The sequence below is a fragment of the Zonotrichia leucophrys genome, chromosome Z (assembly GCF_028769735.1).
Source record: "Zonotrichia leucophrys gambelii isolate GWCS_2022_RI chromosome Z, RI_Zleu_2.0, whole genome shotgun sequence".
Classification (NCBI taxonomy): Eukaryota; Metazoa; Chordata; class Aves; order Passeriformes; family Passerellidae; genus Zonotrichia; species Zonotrichia leucophrys.
In genome coordinates this window covers 415,844-437,064 of record NC_088200.1, presented here as the reverse complement: position 1 = coordinate 437,064, position 21,221 = coordinate 415,844, and the positions used below count along the sequence as shown (strand labels likewise).

Sequence of the window (21,221 nt, the reverse complement as noted above, 5' to 3'; positions counted from 1 at the left end):
GTGACTTGCTCCTGCGTGTCCCACCACAGGAAAGCATGTTGTACTCCTGTCAAAACCTCGATTATCCCAGTGCAGACAGCAAGAGAGGAACCAGCAGGGAGGCTCTGCAGTGGTAATGAGTCCCACCTCTGATTCATGTGCTGGGATGCAGTGAGGTGCAAACAGCTGCAGTTCTCCACCTGCCAGCATGGCTAAACAGCTTGTCCTGAAGCACAGCTATTTTCTGATTCAAATAAACCCACTATTTCCACTAAAATAAGGGTTAGTAATCCAATAGGTGTTACAAAATTGTGTTTTCTTGCAGCTGCAACACTGAACCAGAATCTGCAGCAATTTTCTGCATATCCCTGAGGCAGGCATGAAACAAAGCCTACAAAGCTTTGAGAATCAGCAAACTAGTGTTGTATAGTGACTCTGTAGCTTCTTAAAAACTGTTATGCTTCTTATAGACCAAAAAAAATCAGATTTGGTATGTTATGAATATCTCAAAGCAGTCCTGAAAAATTTCTGGACCAATCCTGGTCCTGCAAGGCAAGTCTCATGCATACTGCTGGCATTCAGCAGAAGAGGAAAGAGAGGAAAAGAGCAGGCAGGCACAAAGAAGACAGGATGTGAACAGAGAAGACTCCTGGGACTGCTTTAAACACCTACAGCTCTGGAAAACAGCTTTCAGAGGGGAATAATCTGAGCAACTGCTGACAAGCTGCCTGATGGCAACCCACAGAAAAGGTGCTTACCTCCGTAGGCATTGATATCTTCTTTGTGGTGACTGTTGACAGGACCCAAGGGAATGGCAGGGGAGGTTTAGGTTAGATATTAGAAAAAGGTTCTTCTCCCAGAGGGTGGTAGGACACTGACCAGGCTCCCCAGGGAATGATCACAGCCCCAACACTGCCAGAGCCCCAGGAGCGCTTGGACAATGCTCTCAGGCACAGGGCGTGACTCTTGGGACTGGCCTTGTGCACAGCAAGGAGCTGGATCCCTGATCCTTGTAGGTCCCTGCAGCTCAGAGTACTCGGGGAGCCTGTCCTGCCACGCACAGTCAATCCCTCTTCTTGCAGGACGGCGGGAAGCAGAGCTGGTGCATGTTTAGAGAGATGAAATAAATCATAACCACCACGTTAAGTCATCAGAGAGCCCAGGAAGCATCGGAGAGCTGCTTTATCTTATGTGTAGTGAAGTAATTTGCACAACAGGTTGAAGGCTTTTGATGCTGCCTGCAAGTGGCTTTGAAGGCTGGGAGCAGGGTGGCAGCAGGTTCTGCCTGCAGGGCAGAGGGGGAGGCCGGGGCTCCCTCCCACAGGCGCTGCAGATGTGGAGGCTGTCGCTGTGGTAACACAGCCCCGCAGGGATCCTGCTCCCGCCTGCAGCGACAAGCACGGGACACAGCACTTCTCGTTAGCTCTTAAAATAAGCCTGCTATGACTGAATTGCTGCAGCCATACCTTAGAGATTACTAACTGCCTAAATGCCACAACATGGAAGTGTCCCCGCTCCATTCCTTGACTACTGCAATTACTAAATGATCAATCTTTAAAAAAACCCAACAAACCAAATTCCCAACCTGCTCTCCTCCACCTGATACTTTAAACCTATCTCCAATTCCCAGCAAAAACCTTGGAGCTCACACTGCTGCACTCTAAAATGTGAGCAGATCCTACTGTACCTGAACTAAAATTCTGTGCAAGGAAGAAATAATACTGAAACATATCCACATTACAGCACTGAGGAATCTCTGTCAAGGTGAACATAGCCCAGCAGCTTACTGCACGTGAAAGCTGCCAAAGTTACTAATTAGCTGACAGAATGAGGAAGAGTAGTTGATGCATGAACCAAGGCAGTAACTACAGAGACAGCAACGCCAGCCCTGAGATCTGCTGAAGAGTTCCATGGTGCACATGGTCTTGTGAGCCAGAGGCCTTTCTGAAGCACATGAACCCTTCTTTTGCCAGAGAAGCCTGAGTTTACATAGATTACCTTAAACCTTCCTTCTTAACGTATTCAACATCCAAACCCAGGTAACAAACACTTCAGTTACACAAAACCATACAGCAATGCTACAGTAGAGGGCAAAGTAATTTAGCCTACCAGATACTTCAGCAAAAAATAATTATCTGCAAATAACTGCAGTGTAGGGAAAAAACAAACCCCTGAGGCTTTGATTTAGAATGCATACCACAAGTCAAAGAGAGCGGTAACAACTACCTAGGTTTAGGCATGTCTTTTAATCCCACCCATTTCACTTAGACTGCAATGTTAATTTATATCTGTTGAACTTTTAAAGTGCTTTCCTGGACCTAGGCCAAAGGACATGAGTGCTGTTTGCACTGAAGAACCAGAGTATTTCATTCTAAACACTAATAATTAAAACAGAGCACTTCCTAAAGACAGTGCTGCAGTGAGAAAATGCCTTTCCATCACCATTCTCTTTTTAAAGAGGGTTCAGAAAGATAAAGTTTTCCTCTACACACTCTACTGCCACAGGCAGACTTTTGTCATACAATTTGGACAAGTCTGAGTGATTTAGGTCACTCAGAGAACTCTGTTAAAGGTATTTGCAAGTTTAATATAAGTGTGCAAAAGGGTGATGAGGTTGAATGGCGGGGCTCACTCTGGTAACTGCTACATGGATGATGCACACGAGGAAAATCCATCTAGAATCAATGTAGAATGATTTACACAGGCACCACGAATGCCAAAGGCTAAGAGAGGCCCTGCTGCTGAGTCACAGGGCTCAGAGCTGGGCAGGGGTTTATGCCTGAAGAATTTGGCACCACCTAACTGCTGACTATTTAACATTTGTGAAATGATTCAATTCCTATAAGCGCAGCAGGAATTTAATTCTAGATCTAAGATGGCAATATCCATACTATACTGCCCAGAGAGGATTTAAATCAATTCACACACACACAAGTACATACATGCATATACAAATATGTCCAAGGGTACCTATTAAAGATCAAACACCTTTGCACCTCTCAAGAGGCAAGGGTTGAGCTTCGAGGAGCAAGGCTATCAAGCCCAGGCCCAGATCTGTATATCTTGAGCTGAAGCTCATGATTCAGATTTCCCCTTTTCTGTTAAGGAAAACCTTTCCTCACATGTTTTGTTTCAATAAAGTTTTGGGCTCGTTAAGGCTGGAAGGCGTAGAAGAATGTAGCAACTACATATGCACATAGTACATAATTTTATGGACAACAATTTATTACCCAGTAAGAAAAAATAATAAGCTTTTATACAAATTAGGAAACTGACAAAGTATTAACTAAGTAGCACACTCCTAGAGCATGTCTCAAGCTACAATCTGATTTAGAAGTCAACTGCACAGAATAGTTAATGCAGGTAGATCTCATTCATTAATAGGTATGATGCTACTTAACATCCTGCAGAAGGAAAACAGAAATTCAAGCTCATGTACAGATTACTTCAAGCATGGCTGTCATCCTGGAAATAGCTATATCCATGTACCTATATCCACCTTTCAGCACAGAGCAACCTAAAGATCACCAGATTTAAAGAAACATTAACATTCCCATCTCAAAAGTTTTATGGCCACACCAGGACATTGCCAGGCCACCAGATCGCAGCACTCTCCACTGCAGATTGAAACTGGCTAGTCTGCCTCAATAGCATTCACTTATCTTGTTTTTATGATGAGGATCTTAATGAAAGCAATTCTTCCTCTCAATATTACCAGTACAGGAAAAGCTACTACCCCTGTCTGAAAACTCCCTTTGATTTTAGTTTCCTTACACCCCAATGCTTTTTGCATTTTCAAGACTTTCAATGACCTAATAAACATCACTTTTCTCGTGATTCTTGTTTTCGCCCTCAGCATGTCTGTGAGACTGACCATACAATACCTTGCTTGCTGAGCAGGCACTTGCCCTCATCTTTCCAGTTAGTGTTCTTCCAGAACATGAAGAATCAGCTATCAGATCAGCAAAAACCTTAAGAGTGTTATGTAAAAGAAAAATCAAAATAGAAACAATCCACCACAGTATGATTCTGTGACTTTGCTCCCTCTGATAATCAAAGGTTCTCTTAAAATCAAAAGTGATGTCAATTTGTTGGCTCTTCAGGTTTTGGGTTTCTTGTACAGATCTTAGCCCTCTCAGATGCTGCCAGACACTGGACATGTGGCAATCAGAGAGGGGAATGCAGTCAGAGCTGCTCTCTGGCTGCATCCCAGGCACTGCAACATCAGTGACCAATCCTAACACACAATGGCCAAAGAACAGCATAGGAAACCTGGAGCAGTTCAGATTTTTCTCTGTACCAAACAACAAATAGTAGGTGAAAAAAAACATTAGAAAGAATGCATTTTTCATTCCTAAATCTATTGGTCCAGTTTTGTCTCTTAAGGTATTAAAAATTTTCATCACAGTCTCATTCACAGCACCTACTCCAGACTCTCCAAGGGCCTTGTCCAGAAGATGGAGAGGCAGTGTGGGAGCCCCTCTGTTCAAGGATGCCACTCTGGTCTTTCCAAACACATCCCAGCTATTGCTGTTCAGAGAAGCTCAGGCTGTCAGAGAGGAAGAACTCCAGTTCAAGAGTATCATCAGTGGTCTCTACTGGTACATTCTGCTTTTCCACAGTGGGTGAGTAATGCTGTACTTTGTGTCTTGGAGCCAACATCCTGGCAGTTCCATTGCAGGAACATGCCTCTGGATGTGTGATGCTGTTTGAGCAAGCACAGTGTGGATGGTAAACACCTGGAGAGGAACTGGGTTGGCAATGACTAGGGATGTAGTATTCAGCTGCCTCTGGACTCGATTCTGCTGGATTATGAAAAGGATAACCAGGCATGCAACATGTCTGGAGACAGTTCTTGGGTTTGAATCCAGGTTGAAGCCCTAATTTAGCAATAAGGGGCTTCCCAACATTAATCTCCTTTCTTTCGTCCATTGTATCTTCTATTCCTGAATACTCATAGTGCAAACAAACAGTGAAGATTAAATGTTCCTGTAAAAGCAGAAAGAAGGGGAGAGAAAAAGTTATACTTCCTCTGCAAATAAACACTACAGGAAACACTTAAGGAGGCTCCAGTCTCCTGGAGAAGCAGAGTGACCTCTTTAGGAGCCAGAGACACAATGGGCAGGCCTTGTTTCCTGAGGTCCTCTTTTGGCCACTGCTTGTTCACTGAACAGTCTGTACTTCCAGAAGCACTTGTGTTACCTCAACTGCCAAAAGCCCCGAAGGAGAGATGCCAGGCTGTGTCTGGCACAGATGCTCCTGACACAAACATACAGACACTTAGCAGTGCCCCAGTCTGCTGAAGAGAACCTTTCAAAAACACAACACAACACAAGATACACAACACTTTCATCTCCTACTAATGACTGTGTAAGAGGCAGCTCTGCTTCAGGACATGTTCCTCCTAAAAAGCACAGGAACACCCTCAGAGCATGCAATAGGTGATCTGCACAAAAACAACCATCTTGGCCAAGTTTAGCATGGGCCTGGAAAATACAAAGGGCCTTGCACACTGGCCTCAGGATTGCATATGCATTAATTCCCTGCCTTTTACTTTTCAGCTGAAATTAAAGTCACTGAACTGTGTTATTATCCATTCTTTCCCTCCAAAGAACTTATCACAGTAACGATACACAGCTGCCTCAACAGAACTGCAAAGCAACATAAACAGTGTCAATTACCTGGGCAAACTCGTAATGAACAGTATATACTAACCCTTAGCTTTTGCAGTGAACTCAGCCTGGTGTAGAGGCAGTGTTTGGGAAGATCCTTTGATACTAAATAGCTTCCAGTTTCCTCAGGAGTTCCTTTATTGGCCTCTTTAGGATCTACATCCAAGTCCTAAGAAAAAGATAACTTAATTGATGATATAGAATTTGTAGATCATAAAATAGTCTTTCTTTCAGTTGGATAAGTTAAAGCACTTTAGATCCATTTTATTATACAAGATGCAACTTGATATGGGTGGAGCAGAAAATTTTCAACTTCAGCGGAGCGAGATCATGAGACAGCAGCAGGAAGCACTTACAAGTGGGAAGTCTGTGATGTGGGCTCTGCAAGCTGTGATTTCAGGGGGCTTCTTAATTATCTGTGTATAGATTATCATGACATTGGAGAACTCTGCTGCAAACCCCAGCTGAATCTGAACACCACACTGGAATTCAAGGGACATACTTTCTGGAAGCTCTGCCAATAAATAAAACATTGTTACAGCCTAAATATAAATTTAGCATATACATTTTTCTTTTTCAATCATTTAACAAACAAGAATTAAATGCTTGGGCTCAAATAAACATCTGCATCTCTGAGAGAGCCTTCCTATATGACAAGTGGTCTTAGAAATGCCATCCCTGACCCTCTGCCCCAACAGTCAAAGAAATTTGAAGATGTACTCCAACAGGTTTAGGTGCAAAAGGTAAAAACAGGTCTTAAACCCCACTGGCCTTCTTAAAAGGCTAGGAAACCTGGAACTCATCTCAGACTTATTTTAGTTTTCTTAGTTGTCTGCATTGGAAACTTCTTTTCATCATGCACATTTACTATACAGTTCACCTGGCTATTTTAGGTGTTGACTTTAGAATGAGAGCAGTGACATCTTACAAATGTCACTGCTGGACAAGCAGTTCTGTCCCAGGAGACAGACAACCCATAAGTCTCCCCTCCAGGGTCTGAGTGGTCTTAAATATACTGAATATACGTAATTCTACATATCACCTTGTTCATTACTATCTCATGTAAGGGTAAGCCCCAACCCAAAAACTTCCAACTGAACATAGTAATGAAAATGTAGCTATAGCCTTGCACTTCTTCCATTTCCACTCAGCAGTGCCTGCCCTCCCTCCCCCATCACGGCAGCAGGGTCATCTGAAAGCAGACTGTACTGTACCATGAGCCTTGGCCCACTGCAGGTTCCGTGCCAGGCACTCTGCAGAAGATGTGCTTTGCTGAACAGGATCAGTTAATGCCCTTTTCTCTGACAAGCTGCTGCGGATCTCCAGGGCTTGCTTGCCTTTGGTAAGGGGACACTTGCCCATATCTAAAAACAAGATGCAGAGAGGTTCTTTTAAAATCAATGCTGCTGCAATTCCAACTGAATTAGGTACTTTCCTGCAATGTGTGGTTACTGTGGTTATGGCAGAGCCAGCACATCCATCAAGAGCTGCAGTTTTACAGGCACTCCTTGCTCAGCTCTTCCTTCCCTGAAGGCCAAAGCAGCTCTGCAGAGCCCCAAGGGGTTGCATGCAGCCTGGCCAACACTGTCCTGTTCCTCAGAGCCAGTCCAAGCAGCATCACAGCTCTGACTGGGTAAGGTCCTAATTACAGTGGCTAATTTCAAGAATGTGAGTAATTCCATTGGAGGAGATTATTGTAAAGAACTGGGGGCAAGGGGAGTATTTTAGGTTTAGATACAAGAGTCCAATATTGATTATTTAACAGCATCACTAATGACCTATGTGTCAGGAGAGAGAACAAAACCTGGAAAGTTTGCAGATGATTAAAAACTGAGAGGAGTGGCTGATCCCCCACAAGACTGTACTGCTCTTGGGAGGGTCCTGGACAGGCTGTGGAATTGAGCAGAGAGGAATGTCATCAAGTCCAGTAACAGGGAACACCAAGTTCTGCTCCCAAGCAGGAAAAAATCCCTTGCAGAGGCCCATGAAGGGCCCTGACTCACTGGGACACAGATCTGCAGGAAAGGACCTGCTTGGGGACCTAGTGGTCACCAAGCTGACCATGAGCCAGCACTGCACTCTTGTGGCACAAGCACAGCAAGAACCACGGAGCCAGCAGGCTACAGCCTTTCCCGTTTCCTTACAGCAATGGGAACATTGCTGTGGCACTGTCTGCACAGAACCTGTGTACTCCCTGGCACCCAGCACCTGGGAATACTCCCAGTGCTTGCCATGCTGCCTGACCAGTCAAACTTTCCCTGCACTCCTGAACAGAACACAGAGCTCTGCGACCTGCAGCTGCCCCAGGCTGCTGCACCCACACACACCAGTCCGACACTGTCCTGTGCTTGGAGCAGGTGTCTGCACAGAAGCAGTATGCTTTCCCTCCACACTTTTCACTTTAGTGCTTCTCCATCAAAAATACAATCACTGAGCCAGGCAAATTCACACAGGGCACTGCTCTTTTTACTGCACTTAGAGAACAAATCATTATCATTGCTATAGCACCCTGAGGCAAGTAGGATTATGTTAATTGTTTAAATGAACATGCAAACGACTGGACTACCACAAGCAGCTGGCACCACAGACAGAAGAGCAGTTTTGTGGATGGACAATTCAAAGCTCCACGCTGAAAGATACTCAGAACAAATAAGGTTCACTGAAGAGGAAAGTATAAAACTGAGCACTATTAAAGAGGCTGAGCATCAGGAATGTTTTTCATATGCTGGTCAGTATCACCTGGTATCTGAACAAAGCACAACAAGAAAGATTTAATTTGTGTAACACATTCACCATGAGAGGAAAGACACAGAAGCAAAGTTGTTTTCAGTAACGCAGACTGAGGACACTTAGTGCAGTAAGCTGGAGTTCACCTTCTGCAACCTCATCAAGCAGAACAGTGACCTTCTTGTCTTCTAACAAACGGTCCTTCAGGAACTTCATGAAGATTCCATTGGCCAACCCCAGCTGCTGAATTTCATAAGCTTCTGCTCCCTGGCACCTGTGAGATCATCAGCATTGGTCAAGGAAAAAACACTGAAAAACCTGCAGGATTAAGAGTAAATTTATACTGGGAATGGGGAAAGAAACCCTACAATTTGAAAATCAGGCTGTGTCCAAGGCCAACCTGCTCTTCATGTTCCCTTGCAAGCAGCTGATGGAAGTTTCTCTTAAAAATGACACCACAGACTAGACCTGTTCTTCAAACTGCTCATATGAGGAGTTGAAATTTCTTATTGACAATTTTAGTAAAGCTCCTGACTACTTCTATTCAGCAGTTTTTGCACTTGAAAAGTGACCAAGGTTACTGGCCCACAGCACAATTCTGAAAAAGAACAGCTATACAATCTCAGTCATTTCTGTGGCACAGAAGAATAACTTCCTTACGTTGCATATCCAAAAACAATGTTGGCTGTAACCTTCAGAGCATCCAAGATAAGAATCGTGTCATCATATTCATTTCTGTAATAAATGGAAACACAAGAAAGTAAAATAGTAATTTGAGAACTCATAATGGCAACAAAATCAAAACACAAAACAGAGAGAGTTCAGAACCAGTAATTTGTTTCACTCCTCCAAGTCTGTAATGAATCCTGACTGCTCAAATACAAAAGCCAGCACCATCAACACTCTGCCTGAGGGCAGTGCAAAGACAGAGCCACCAGGCATACCCAGAGAAGGGCATGCTGTACTAACCAGTAGAGTCTGGCTGCAATCTCTGCAAAACACAGTTCTGATATCCACCCATCTTAGGTTATTTCAAAAATGCCATGTTTTTTAAAATTTCTCTTTTCCCCGCCAAACATGGCGCTGTTAGTACAAAGCTTACGTAGATGGATTTTCTATTTGGACAGCAGATTGTGAAGCTGAATTGGGTCATGGGCATTTCATTAGCAAAGAAGTTTGGAGGCTCCACAGATACTGAAGTGCCAGCAACTTTCTGTTATGAAACATTCCTCAGAGACCAATTGCCAGAAGTGCTGACTGAAGAGCTGATTTCAAGTGCAAGTTTAATTGATCACAGTAGTTTCTCAACATGGAATGAACACAGTACTTTGTGTAGAAAAAATTGTTTTTAACCTCTAAATAAAGATACAACATCCTCAGTATAGAAGCAAAATCCATGGCTCTCAGGAATTCTAAAATAAGCACTTCACTTGAGCCCTTCTGCTAAGTTAACATGCCTTTGATCGCAGGGCTTTCCTTCCTCCCTGTAATGAAGAATATGGATAATAATCCCAGGGGAAAGGGTCCTGTTTCTTCTTTAAGATGCCAAATTTTACTTTTATCTGATCAGTCTGTTTATAATGTCTAAAAAACAGCAGCAGAAAAGAAATAAATGTCATTGAAATCAGGAGGCAGGTATGTACCCATGGGGACAAAGTCTAACCACCAGGTTCACATCTCTATCCAAAGCCGTGGGCACCAGTCTGGGTGCATCCGACTGATGCTAAAAGCACTCGGGTGCAGGCTGTGAATCCCCAGAACCATGGACTTTGCAGTACAGTGAGTTTTCAGCCTGAAGCCTGATGTGCAGGAGGCCCAGCGTTCTGTGAGGAGCCCAGAGAGCAGAGGCCAGCGCGCTCCCGGGTGCAGGGGGTACCTTTTGCGACACATGTCCAGCAGGAACACGTTGAGCCCCGTCCGCTTCTCCTGCATCCGCCGCACGATGTTCTGCACGCACAGGCAGTTGGCTGAGCGGTACGGGTTCGGGGCATCAACAGGGACCATGAAACTGTTCCCGTAGTTTTCATAGCCATGGCCAGCATAGTACAACAAACCTGAGTTCAAAACAGGTGCCATAGTGAGCAGGGCATCAGAGACTTCTGTCCATTTCAAAAGGGGTCAAAACTGTCATGCACAGCGCTGACTATAGGCCAGGGAGCTCACTGAAGCCACTCCAAGCCACAATTACATCAACTCCGCAATACACCAACGCAATAAATTAAAAGGAGCACAAAAATCACACATGCAATAGAATCAGTTAGACATTTGCATAAACACACAAAGTTAAATACTCTTAAAATGCTCTAATAGCTATAACCTCTAACAGAGACAGCCTGTTATGTGTAATTCACAGACAGGAACAAGGAGATGTGCCAACCATAAAACATCTTCTCCACATGTGCAATTACTAAGCTCTGAGCAGCACTAAGTCTGCAGCTTATAGACAGAAAAAAAAATAATGCTGAAGAGTTTGGTAGGACTCCAGAGGACATCCCCATTACCGACTACCAACAGCTCATGTTCAGTTGATTGCAGCTATATCTCCTAGTCACAGACTCATGACTCTTCTGGGTCTACTAAACAAACTCTTTGCATGCTTATCTACCCAGAAATTATTATCCTGCCATCATGTCCCTCATGTGTCACTGCACAACAGTCTACAACATTTTAAGATTTAGAATCTTCAATAAAACAAGAAAGTTTTTCTCAACCCCGAGAAAGGGAACTGCAAGCTAGGACTTAGATATTCCTTATATGAATAAAAATGTCCAATATTAAAGTCATTTAAATTTGCATGAAGATTAGATGATCTTAGAATCAATAATCTCTACTGCCATAAAATGCAGTTACCAGAGGCTTGTATGATTTAATTGAATTTTCCTATTGCCTATTCCCAGTGCTGGTTTTCCTTAATGACGCAAATTCCACCTTCTAAAAAGAATTTTTATTTACCTAGTCAAAGCAGTCTGTGGGTCAGATCTGCAATTAGAGTACAGTGCTCAGCTGAATAAAAGTTAACAGAAATCTGACAATTTATGCTGGTTGGAGATACCATATTCTTATGTTGTTATTCTTACTAACATTTGCTGAAACATTTAAGTCATTACAACACTAGCAGATTCTGATAGAACCCAAAATAAGCCTCACCCTAACGTACTAGCTGATGGAGGCGGGCATGCTAGATGTTTTCACCTTTTCAGTACACATCGCTACAAGAAATGAAAATATGAGGGCTACCTGAGCTTGGCGAGCTTCAAGAGAGCTAAAAATGGTATAAAGTGCAACTGCATAACCTTGTGTCTAGGCCCTAGGCTAAAAAGAAAGTCTTCATGTCATTTCCAGGACTTAAATCAGGGTTATATTTAAGATTCTCTGTATCTGAGCATATATTCTGTAAGTAATTGGAGTGACTGACCACATTCCTTTTCTATCCTCGGCAGATGATTGTGCTACGTGCCAAGTACCTGCAACAGCTAACACGTTGAGCTCAAGATCAGAAATAAATCTGCACATACCTGGGGTAAGTGGAGTAAACATATTTGGAGGGCCTCAACAGAGACACACACAACAATTTTAAGTAGGCTCAAGTTCCTCAGAGACGTCAGCATTTAACTGATATCTGCCTCCCTCCCTCCCTCAGTCCCTCTCATTTAAAAAGAAAGCAGCCTAAATATCTTTAGCCTTTCAAACACATGGGTCAGTGCTTTTACCCTGTGTGGAATACAATGTTAATTGCAACCTACATTTAGAAAAGCACAGACTGAGACAGCAGAGGAGACAGTCATCGTCATTTGTTTACTACTCCTGCTCTTAAGGACCAGCATCTGAAATGCCACTTTCCTGGCAGCAAGCCAGAATTACACAACCTAGTAAGCATCAGGTTTATATGTAGCAGGGACTAAGCGGCAGTAGTCATTATGCCTCTTCTATTTGAAGCTATGCCCACTAGAAAAGGCAATAAATCGTTACCTATTTGTGCTCTGACAGCATCTTTTACAGGCTTTAAGCCATTCATAGCCACTATGCAGAAAAAACAAAGTAATCCTTTAAACAGAAGTAGTTATTGCCACACACCACTGAAAACTGTTCTGCTTACCTTTTGTATCAACTGGCTGGAAAAGTATAACTGCAAAAATATGCCATGTAAGAGTTTGCATATGGTGCTGCTGAGAAATTAATTAAAGCCTTTCAGTACTTTATTTGCTACATTCATGTCCACAATTAGGGAGAAAAATTGAGAAGGTGCAAAAATCTCAAAGCTCACCCAAATAGATAAGGCTATCTATTTCCCAGGGAATAATAAAAGCAAACTGCTCTCAAAAGCCTCATGTTCCTGCCAGACTGAGGCTTCGTGTCAGGCAGGTTTTGGCTCAGATATAAATGCCCAAATGTCAGAGCAGGCAGTTCTGCACAGAGAGAGCATCAGGTAACACATCCGTAAAAAAAATCATGCTAAGAAATAAGCTGACCTTGTGTTCCAAAAAGGGATCAAATAATGTTTTCTCAAATGGATTTTTACTACAGGAATTCTGCAATCCAATAAATAGGGACCTGGGAAAATATTTTGCTCTTGGTCCTAAATAATTTCTGGAGTTTTCTATACAATCTTAGCAAATACAATCTTAGAAAAATGACAAAATAATGGCAGTCAGCAGAAAACGTGAGCACTTTTCTTACACTCCAAACCAGATCACTCTTGGCCTTTTCCATGCAAGGCTTTTGCTCCATACACCAATTCCATCATGCTCTCCCCCACATCTGTCTCGTGCTTTGCGGCCCAGAATCAAATCTAAGCAAGCAAAGTACTATCAAACAAAATAAAAGCCTGCAGTGCAGTTTTAGGTGTGGTTAAAGAATGAAGTTCAAACATCTGATCTGTTGTAAAAGTAAAGGAACCAACAGCATTTTAACCAAAGTCAGAGGATATGCTGACTTTAATTTAACTTATTCTTCCCGTTCTACATACATGATATTTACCCTGAAGGTTGTTTAGCTGAGGCAAATACCACACGTTTGCTACTTGATACAAAATGGACCTACTTCAGAAGGGATGCATGTGTCCTTACCGTAAACTCCTTCGTCCAGGAGAAGTAAAAATTCATCCACTGCGTTTCGCATCTCAGACTCAGTAAGATCCAGCAAAGATACAACTTTGAAATCCAGCTGCCTTAGCAAACTGGTCAATTCATAGACATCTACCATTGGAGCCTTGAGCTGGGGATGATTCCAGTAGCTCATGTTTCCTATTAACAGAGCCACCTTGTCTGTGGCTGCCAAGACACAGAGAGAAAAAAAAAAAAAGCCACATTTATATATTCCATGGATTCAACACCTTTAAATTTAAAGTTTTCCAAAGTGAAAATGGTATCAATCTCACTTCAGGCACAATATTTTATCTGACTTTACAAGTCATCCCACATCCACAACACAGCTCAACTCTCTTTTCAGCCTGAAGGAAAAAATCACCTGTGTGAGAGGGGAACACTTACACTCCCCTCATACTAATGAACCTGAAAGAGCCATAAAATTCTGACAGAGGCCAGCAGCCTTTCCATCTGGTTAAGTATCAACAGGACAACATGCCTGACCACTCAAGTCTACAGTACAAATTTAAGAATGTGATTTAAAAACCCAGCAACTATTCGTCATATGACATGTGCTATCCATCTCATTATGAGCTTCAGTTCAGCACCAAAGCATCCACAGGACAGAATGGGGAGGGCTGCAAGGACAGCATTTCCTCAGCAGACAGGATAGCAATGCTTTCCACCACATCATCCCAATAGCACTGGCTCCAAGGGTTCAAAGGAATGCAGGAACACACTGGCTAAGGCCTGGCACAGCAATCTGAAGCAGTAAGCTGAAACAGCCCCTATGAGAAGCTGCAAATGCTTCACAGGGTCACTAAAAGCACTGGTGCCCTTGGCACAGTTTACTCCTGAAAGGGCAAGCAAGCATTCCAAAAGGACTACACAAATATCCACACATCTCCCTCCCTGGAGCTCTCTATTTGCCCCATGGGTCTTGCACTGGCAGTGTCAGCAGCAGCAAAATCTGCATCCTAGATGTCAAATGCATACAGTCATTTCAATACAAAACTACTTACCCACAGGTCTGTGACTTGATTCTTCTTGTGGGTCTGTTTGAAATAGAAGAAAAGAGCAGCGTGTCAGTGACTACAGAAAATGAACTGCATCTTCCCCACAGCCACAGTCTAGTAGCACTGCTTTCTCTAACACTTTGCTAGTTTAATGCAGGAAAAAGCCCTCTTTGTTTTTGGTGGGGTTTGGGGGTGTTTTGTTGGTATTGTTGTTTTTGTTTAGATGATTTCCTTCACCCTCTTCCAGCAAACAATCCTGACTGGATGTGAATAGCTAATTCTATAGATTAAGAAAGAATAGATGCTGAATCTCACAAACTGCACATTGGCATTTTCAATGACATCTGACCAGTTCATCCTCTCCAAACAAAATGCAACATGCCAGGTGGGAGACGCTTAGCAGGGATTCCCATCTGAGTGTGAAAATTCTTTTATTCTGTACTTCACAGAGGGGTGGCAAAGCCAGTGCTGTGCCAAGAGAAACAGTAAGCAGTGTGCCAAAGCGGCTCACCTGGATAACACGACACTGTATGACAGAGAAGCCCTTCAGTGCTTGAAACTGAGGCTGGGCAAGCATAAACATATTTGATATCTAACCCAGGAAACTATCTTTGGGAGTTGAGGCTTTGGGAAAACTGTATGAGGGATAATCCCCTCTGGAGCTGCACTTCTACACTAACCACCTAACAGGCTTCAGATCACATTGGCTGACTCCAACATGACTGGAAGAAATATGCCACTCAACAGGAGTGATAGCCAGACACCTCAGATCTTTTTCACTTTTATTATCTGAGAAAGTAGCAATGTGCTAAAACTGGGAGCCCCAAGAAACCCCAGACAAGAAAGATAATTCCCTTTGTATCTGTGCATGTACATGTGCAGCCTTGGGCTATTTTATAAACAGCACCCCTATGATTCTCTATATGCTTCAAGTTCAATCTCTTGGAACTAGAAAGCTGTGCTGCTGTTAAGGTGATACCAGCTGCTATTCAATTCTCAGTTACAGGTACATCCAAATACTGCAAAGTTCATACTGCAACCCAGCAAGCCTTCAGTGTAACATAAAATGAAGATGACAAGTTAAAGTTTTTCAAAACTTATAACTTACCTGATTCCTGAGGATCACTTAAATCTTCTGTGAAGGAAAACACCAATAAAATAATAGTTTAAACAAGAAGCAGAAACCCCATTTTATTAGTAAAAACATAAGTGCCATGCTATTATTAAACAAAGATGAACACAGAAACAAAATATTTGAATACTTTGTTTGCATTGCAACAAACCTTTTGTGCTTTTTCACACGAGAAGAAATCTACAGCAATATTAGCTGTGCTAGACACAGCATTGCAGTACAGTAAATGTAAAGACAAAGGGGGGGACAGTTAGGACACCTCAATCCCACAGGCATGCAAGTAGGCTGAGGGAAAAAGGAACAAGGTATCAGAATCTGAAGAACAGATGCTTGAAGGGCTGAAAAAAAAGCAACATCCTGAGCAAAAAATCTGATTTTGGGAAGCCATGTGTATTCAGAAAGACTTCAGACACAATCTTCAAACATCCTAAGTTACCAGGGGTTTCACCTCTTTATTCTGAGAACACTGGAAAGCAGGGAAAAGAAAATGAACATCTCTGAAGCAGCAGTGCTCTCTGGGAGCAGCCTTGCACCACTGTACCCAATCCCCTGTGCTGCAGATGCTGCAGACTCTGACATGCTCAGCAGCCAACGGAGGGATGGCACCAACATTTCAGTCACAAGACACTTCTCCTCTCTGTTGCAACAATGCACAGGAGAATAAAAATCATCCTAAGGAAGTTGCTACAAACACTTCTGCAGACATGGAGCTGGCATTGGAACTAGCTCTAGCCAGCTCTCCAAGATCACCCAGGTTCCTGAATATCTCCGGATTTTCTTGCTAGGATGTTGCCTCCTGAACCTCACCAGAGAAATCTCCAGATCACTTGAATACCACAAAAGAAGGAAGTAGCCTGTTTTTTCTCCTGTGAGATCCAGATCACGGTGTCCAGGCAAAGAAGAGAGAAGCACATGCAGAAGGACTGTTGCATCCTCCATCACTGTTTTAAACCCAGGTTTGCCTGAAAACCCACATATGCCTTTCAGCAACACACTCAACAACCTGTCGCTCCCATCACCAATTTTTAAAACTACAATTAGAGGTTTACCTTACCTTCTGTGCACTCCACTGCTACAGCTTTCCTTCCTTGTGTTTTAAGGAGGGGAAAAAATTGGAAGATGAGCTCTCAGTTATGAGAGTTAGCACACGAGGTGGAAGACAAAGGGCACTGTCAGGCTGCTGTGCAATGTGGCTCACTTTACAGCAGTGTAAATTTGCATTGGCCATAACACTGTACAGTAATGATTCCTGAAACCCAGGAGTACTACACTAGGGTATTGCTTAGGTGAGGAAGTCCTCTTCAGTTCACTGCAAATACATGGCACTGAAATTCATTCATTCTACTTGAAATAAACAATCATTCATTCATTCTGCTTGAAATGAACAATCATTCATTCATTCTACTTGAAATGAACAATCTCACCTCTCCTGATTGCTGAAGGACTCCAAGTAACAGAGTTCATATCCCCAGCAAGGGTTAAAGTGGTTTTTAGTTGTCAAAAAGCATAAATCAGCTAGCAATCTGCTAACAAGCCACATACATGCTGGCAGGGCCAAAAAGGGACAGCAGTTGTGTGCTGGTTACCATAAAACCCCAAAACTCTAAAATGCCATTTGCTGGATGCAAGCACAGGTGCTTTAACAAATGGATAAACTAAAAATACAGAAGGCATGTGCTTGTCTTAATACTGAAAGCTTCAAAAATAAATTTTAGTGATGTGGAAGAAATGGACAAAGGAGCTGACCTGTATGAAACAGAAGAACTCCTTACCTATAATGACTTGTACTTTGTTGCTGTCTTCGTCCTCCCGGTCATTGAACACATGACACCAGTACGTTCCTTGATGTCCCACATCCACGTATGTCACCTATGCAAGCATCACCACAATCATCCCAACAGACCTCCAAGAAATACCTGCATCAGGTATTTAAGCCTTGCATCTAAGCCCCACAGGCAAAAAAGGGTTAAAAAACTAAAAGCAGCACTTCATCAGAAGTTACCAAGGTTCTGGAGAAATTCTTTTCTTCAAGGGAACTTTCTATAGAAAGCTCAAAGTGGTTAACATTCACTCCCAGGTGTGACCCATTGCAGTAACTTACTGTGTAGACATTTTTGCTCCCATTTGCCAAAGGAAATCCATTTCTGAACCATTGGTAATGAGGAATTGGGTTTCCAACAGCTCCACATTCTAGTACCAAAGCATCCCCCACTGTCAGGTTTTGTGGCTGAGGCTGATTACAAATGCACAACTTGTTTTCAGGCAAACTTGTTAAGAGCCCTTAAAAAAAGGAAAAGGAAGTAACAAGAAAAGGAAGTGTGAGACAACCTAAGCACAGCAACAGGGACCCTGTGCCTGGAGAAAGCAGGAAGGCATTTGAGAAGGTGTTTGTGCCACTCACCGCGAGGCGGATCCTGAGGCTCACAAACCTCAAGGCGCGCCCACCGACTGAAGGTGAAAGAAGATTCACTGTTCACGCGGCAGGTGTAAAAGCCAGAATCCTTTACACTCACTGGACTCAAAACCAGCTCTGGAGAATTACCATGGGGAACCTGCATCACAGGTGAACCAAAAGTCCTTCAATTTCAATTGGTTTAACCTTAACCAGGATCAAGCATTATAATATTGATTTCCAAGTCCTTAACACCATCTTCGCTTACTGGTAGGCTGAGACAACTGAACTTACAGCTTCCTTTCTGCCCCAGTCCACATTCACAGCCCCCAGGAATGAAGTGGTGTGAACGCAAAGAATCGCAGTTTTGTTTTAGTACATTTGTAGGATCATCCATCATTTCTTAAACTTTATGAGTTTTATGAATATTTACAGCAATCTTCTCTCATTGTGAATAAGAGTCTTAAAAAAAGGACAATCCAAAATCATTATGTTTTATTTTCACTATTTAAAAACGCTGCATTCTCTATGAACTCTTACCTCTCTTTCCTGCTTGAACCACTGGTATTGCACAAATGGGTGTCCTGTTGCCCAGCAGCACAGCTTGACAACCTGACCAGAGAGCACTGCTTGGGAGTCTGGCTGTACAACGATCCTTACACCTTTAAGACACAATTTACACATAGGAAAGTTATGAAGAAATACAAGCCCATCATTTATATTTGCATTTAAATTGCCCTTGGAGCACAGAACATTTTTGCCATTAAATATACTTGAAAATAATTCGTTTGTACTGTGTATACACACAGCTCCAATTAGTTATATTACTTTAGGACATTCAAAATTGTCTTCCACTACACAAAATCCATACTCAAACTGATCAGTACTCGATGAAGCTCATAAAAGGTTTAAAGTATATTATTAATGCATTTTAGTTTTAAAGGAAATTATGTGTCTCATGGTATCACAGATCCCTTTTTGGAAAGATATTCTCAGTTTTAAATGTTTGCTCACTCCCAACAATTTCTTTGAGCTGTTCAGATTAAGGCCCAGCCTGAGGGAGTCAAAGCAGTCAGAGTTTAAGTCCAACAGAGCACATTTTCCTGCTATTCCTTATGCACTCTTGTGAGCTGAATCTTTGGTTTCAGCTTTAAGCCTCTGCCTCCTGCAGAACACAGGGCTGGGGTTTTTTCTGCAAGGTCAAATTTTCTACTGCAAAGCTTAACTGCCAGGAGAGCAACTCTGACACCTCTTTGATATGACGCAGTTATTTTCTCAACCTAAACCATTCCAGATCTTGCTACAGGATGGTCCCAAAACCAAATCCACTGGAGACCAAACCCTAGTCAGCAAACTGAATGACAACACCCAGCCAAGTCCAAGTCTGCTACAACACTGCACGAAAGCTTGGCTCACATTTAACCTCAGAATCAGATCAGCCAATAACCTCAGCAATCATCTGCATCCCAGCTACCAGAATGCAAGCACTAAAGATGATCTTGGTTACTGTAGAGGGCTACCTTGAGTGTTGCCAGTCTAAAATCCAGGGCTGCAGTGAAAGCACAGCCCAGAACTGACCTGAATGGCTGAGACACCGGAGAGCCTCTGTGTGCTCCAGGGCCTGCAGGGACTCGGCCAGCTCCAGCACAGTGCAGCCCCGATCCCCCAGCAGCTTCAGGAGACTCCAGCTGGGACTGCCTTCTGGCTCCAGCACCTGCAGGGAGCACTGCTCCAAGTCCAGAGGGCTGTGAATATGGCAGAGAGACACGGCACACACCTTCTCAATACCTTTTTCTCAGAAAGGACCTGGGTAAGCAATCACTTGGAGATAAATAAAAGTATTTTTAAAAATAGAGATGGGAAATTCCTAGCTGATTCGGACATATTTGCAGCATTTCTTTCAAGTTTCAGGACTTCAGAGGTTATTCAGTGACACCTCCACAGACAGAAACTGGTATTAGTGAGCTCGATGGTAAAAGAGATGCATGTACCTCATAATTCTCAGCAAATGTACTTCTATTTTTCACTTTTAAAGTGTCAGCAGAAAAAGCAGTACAGCACCTTTCATTTCCATGAGCCTAATTCAGAAGCCGTAGAGAGTGAGTCAGACTCTTAACTTCAAAGAACAGGAAGACTGATTGTAAAGTTGCTGTAAACAAGTGACTGCTGGAGCCCAGCCTAACACACCGACTGTACAGTGCAGTTAAACTGTGTCTGAACTTTATAGATTCAACTTTGGTGTCGTTGTCATCACGCACATTCAATCACAGCCAATTCAATCAACACAAAGAAATAATGACAGCTACCTAAAGAGAATACAAGGTTACGTATGTCCACTGAAAAGATTCATCAACGTTTCCTTCCTTAAATCACAGTGCCATGCAAGCCTAGGGGCGAGATAACTTCAGTATGTGGTGATACCGTCACTTACCAAGCGGACTTTCAGTGTTTTAGGGGATTAGAGAGACAAACACGCACCGCTGCCCGCGCCCCGCCGCGCGCGCTCACCTCAGCCGCACCGTGCCGCGGCTCCCCGCGCGCTGCGCCAGCTCCCGCCAGCCCTTGCCGGGCGCCGCGCGGTCCAGCAGCTCGCTGAGCCTGCGGAGCAGCGGCCCGGCCAGACGGCTGAGGGGCAGCGGCCCCGCCGCGCCGCGCTCCATGGCTGCTCGCCGGGGCGGTGCCGCCGCCCGGAAGGAAGCACCGCGTGGGGAGTGCGGGCAGCGCGGGACGGGGCGGTGAGCGGGATCCGGCTGAGGGGAGAGCGGGCACCGCGCCCTGAGGGAGCCCAGCCCTGAGGAGGGCACCGCGCCCTGAGGGAACCCGGCCCTGAGGGGGGCACCGTGCCCTGAGGGAGCCCGGCCCTGAGGGGGCACCGCGCCCTGAGAGAACCCGGCCCTGAGGGGGGCACCGCGCCCTGAGGGAGCCCGGCCCTGAGGGGGGCACCGTGCCCTGAGGGAGCCCGGCCCTGAGGGGCACCGCGCCCTGAGGGAGCCCGGCCCTGAGGGGGCACCGCGCCCTGAGGGAGCCCGGCCCTGAGGGGGGCACCGTGCCCTGAGGGGGGCACCGTGCCCTGAGGGAGCCCGGCCCTGAGGGGGGCACCGTGCCCTGAGGGAACCCGGCCCTGAGGGGGGCACCGTGCCCTGAGGGAGCCCAGCCCTGAGGAGGGCACGCGCCCTGAGAGAACCCGGCCCTGAGGGGGCACCGCGCCCTGAGGGAGCC

General features: G+C 44.2%; 1 protein-coding gene across 2 annotated transcripts; it reads right to left on the bottom strand.

Moving 5' to 3' along the window:
- Positions 1-3,188: 3,188 nt before the first annotated feature.
- On the bottom strand, positions 3,189-20,876 carry MALT1 (MALT1 paracaspase). 2 transcript variants are annotated; one of them, XM_064736464.1, is made up of 17 exons: positions 20,511-20,876; positions 19,581-19,747; positions 18,543-18,664; positions 18,012-18,162; positions 17,712-17,890; positions 17,383-17,479; positions 16,665-16,697; positions 15,587-15,613; positions 14,485-14,517; positions 13,445-13,648; positions 10,255-10,432; positions 9,039-9,113; positions 8,525-8,652; positions 6,866-7,015; positions 6,008-6,165; positions 5,695-5,820; positions 3,189-4,968 (listed from the first exon to the last, which is right to left on the bottom strand). In XM_064736464.1, the coding sequence occupies exons 1-17, from the start codon at positions 20,660-20,662 to the stop codon at positions 4,504-4,506; spliced, it is 2,445 nt and encodes an 814-aa protein (XP_064592534.1). In that variant the 5' UTR covers positions 20,663-20,876; the 3' UTR covers positions 3,189-4,503. The 2 variants fall into 2 exon arrangements, with proteins under 2 accessions (XP_064592534.1, XP_064592535.1); XM_064736465.1 differs by lacking the exon at positions 16,665-16,697.
- Between the last annotated feature and the right edge of the window lie 345 nt (positions 20,877-21,221).

Bases quoted from the DNA above. Each gene is read 5' to 3' on its own strand.
- MALT1 (XM_064736464.1), bottom strand. From the start codon at position 20,662: ATGGAGCGCGGCGCGGCGGGGCCGCTGCCCCTCAGCCGTCTGGCCGGG. The intron at 17,891-18,011 runs GTGAGTGGCACA...CCTTTTTTTAAG, and splicing joins GCCTCAGGATCCGCCTCGCG to GGCTCTTAACAAGTTTGCCT. The intron at 16,698-17,382 runs GTAAGGAGTTCT...TTAAAACACAAG, and splicing joins CAAAGTACAAGTCATTATAG to GAAGGAAAGCTGTAGCAGTG.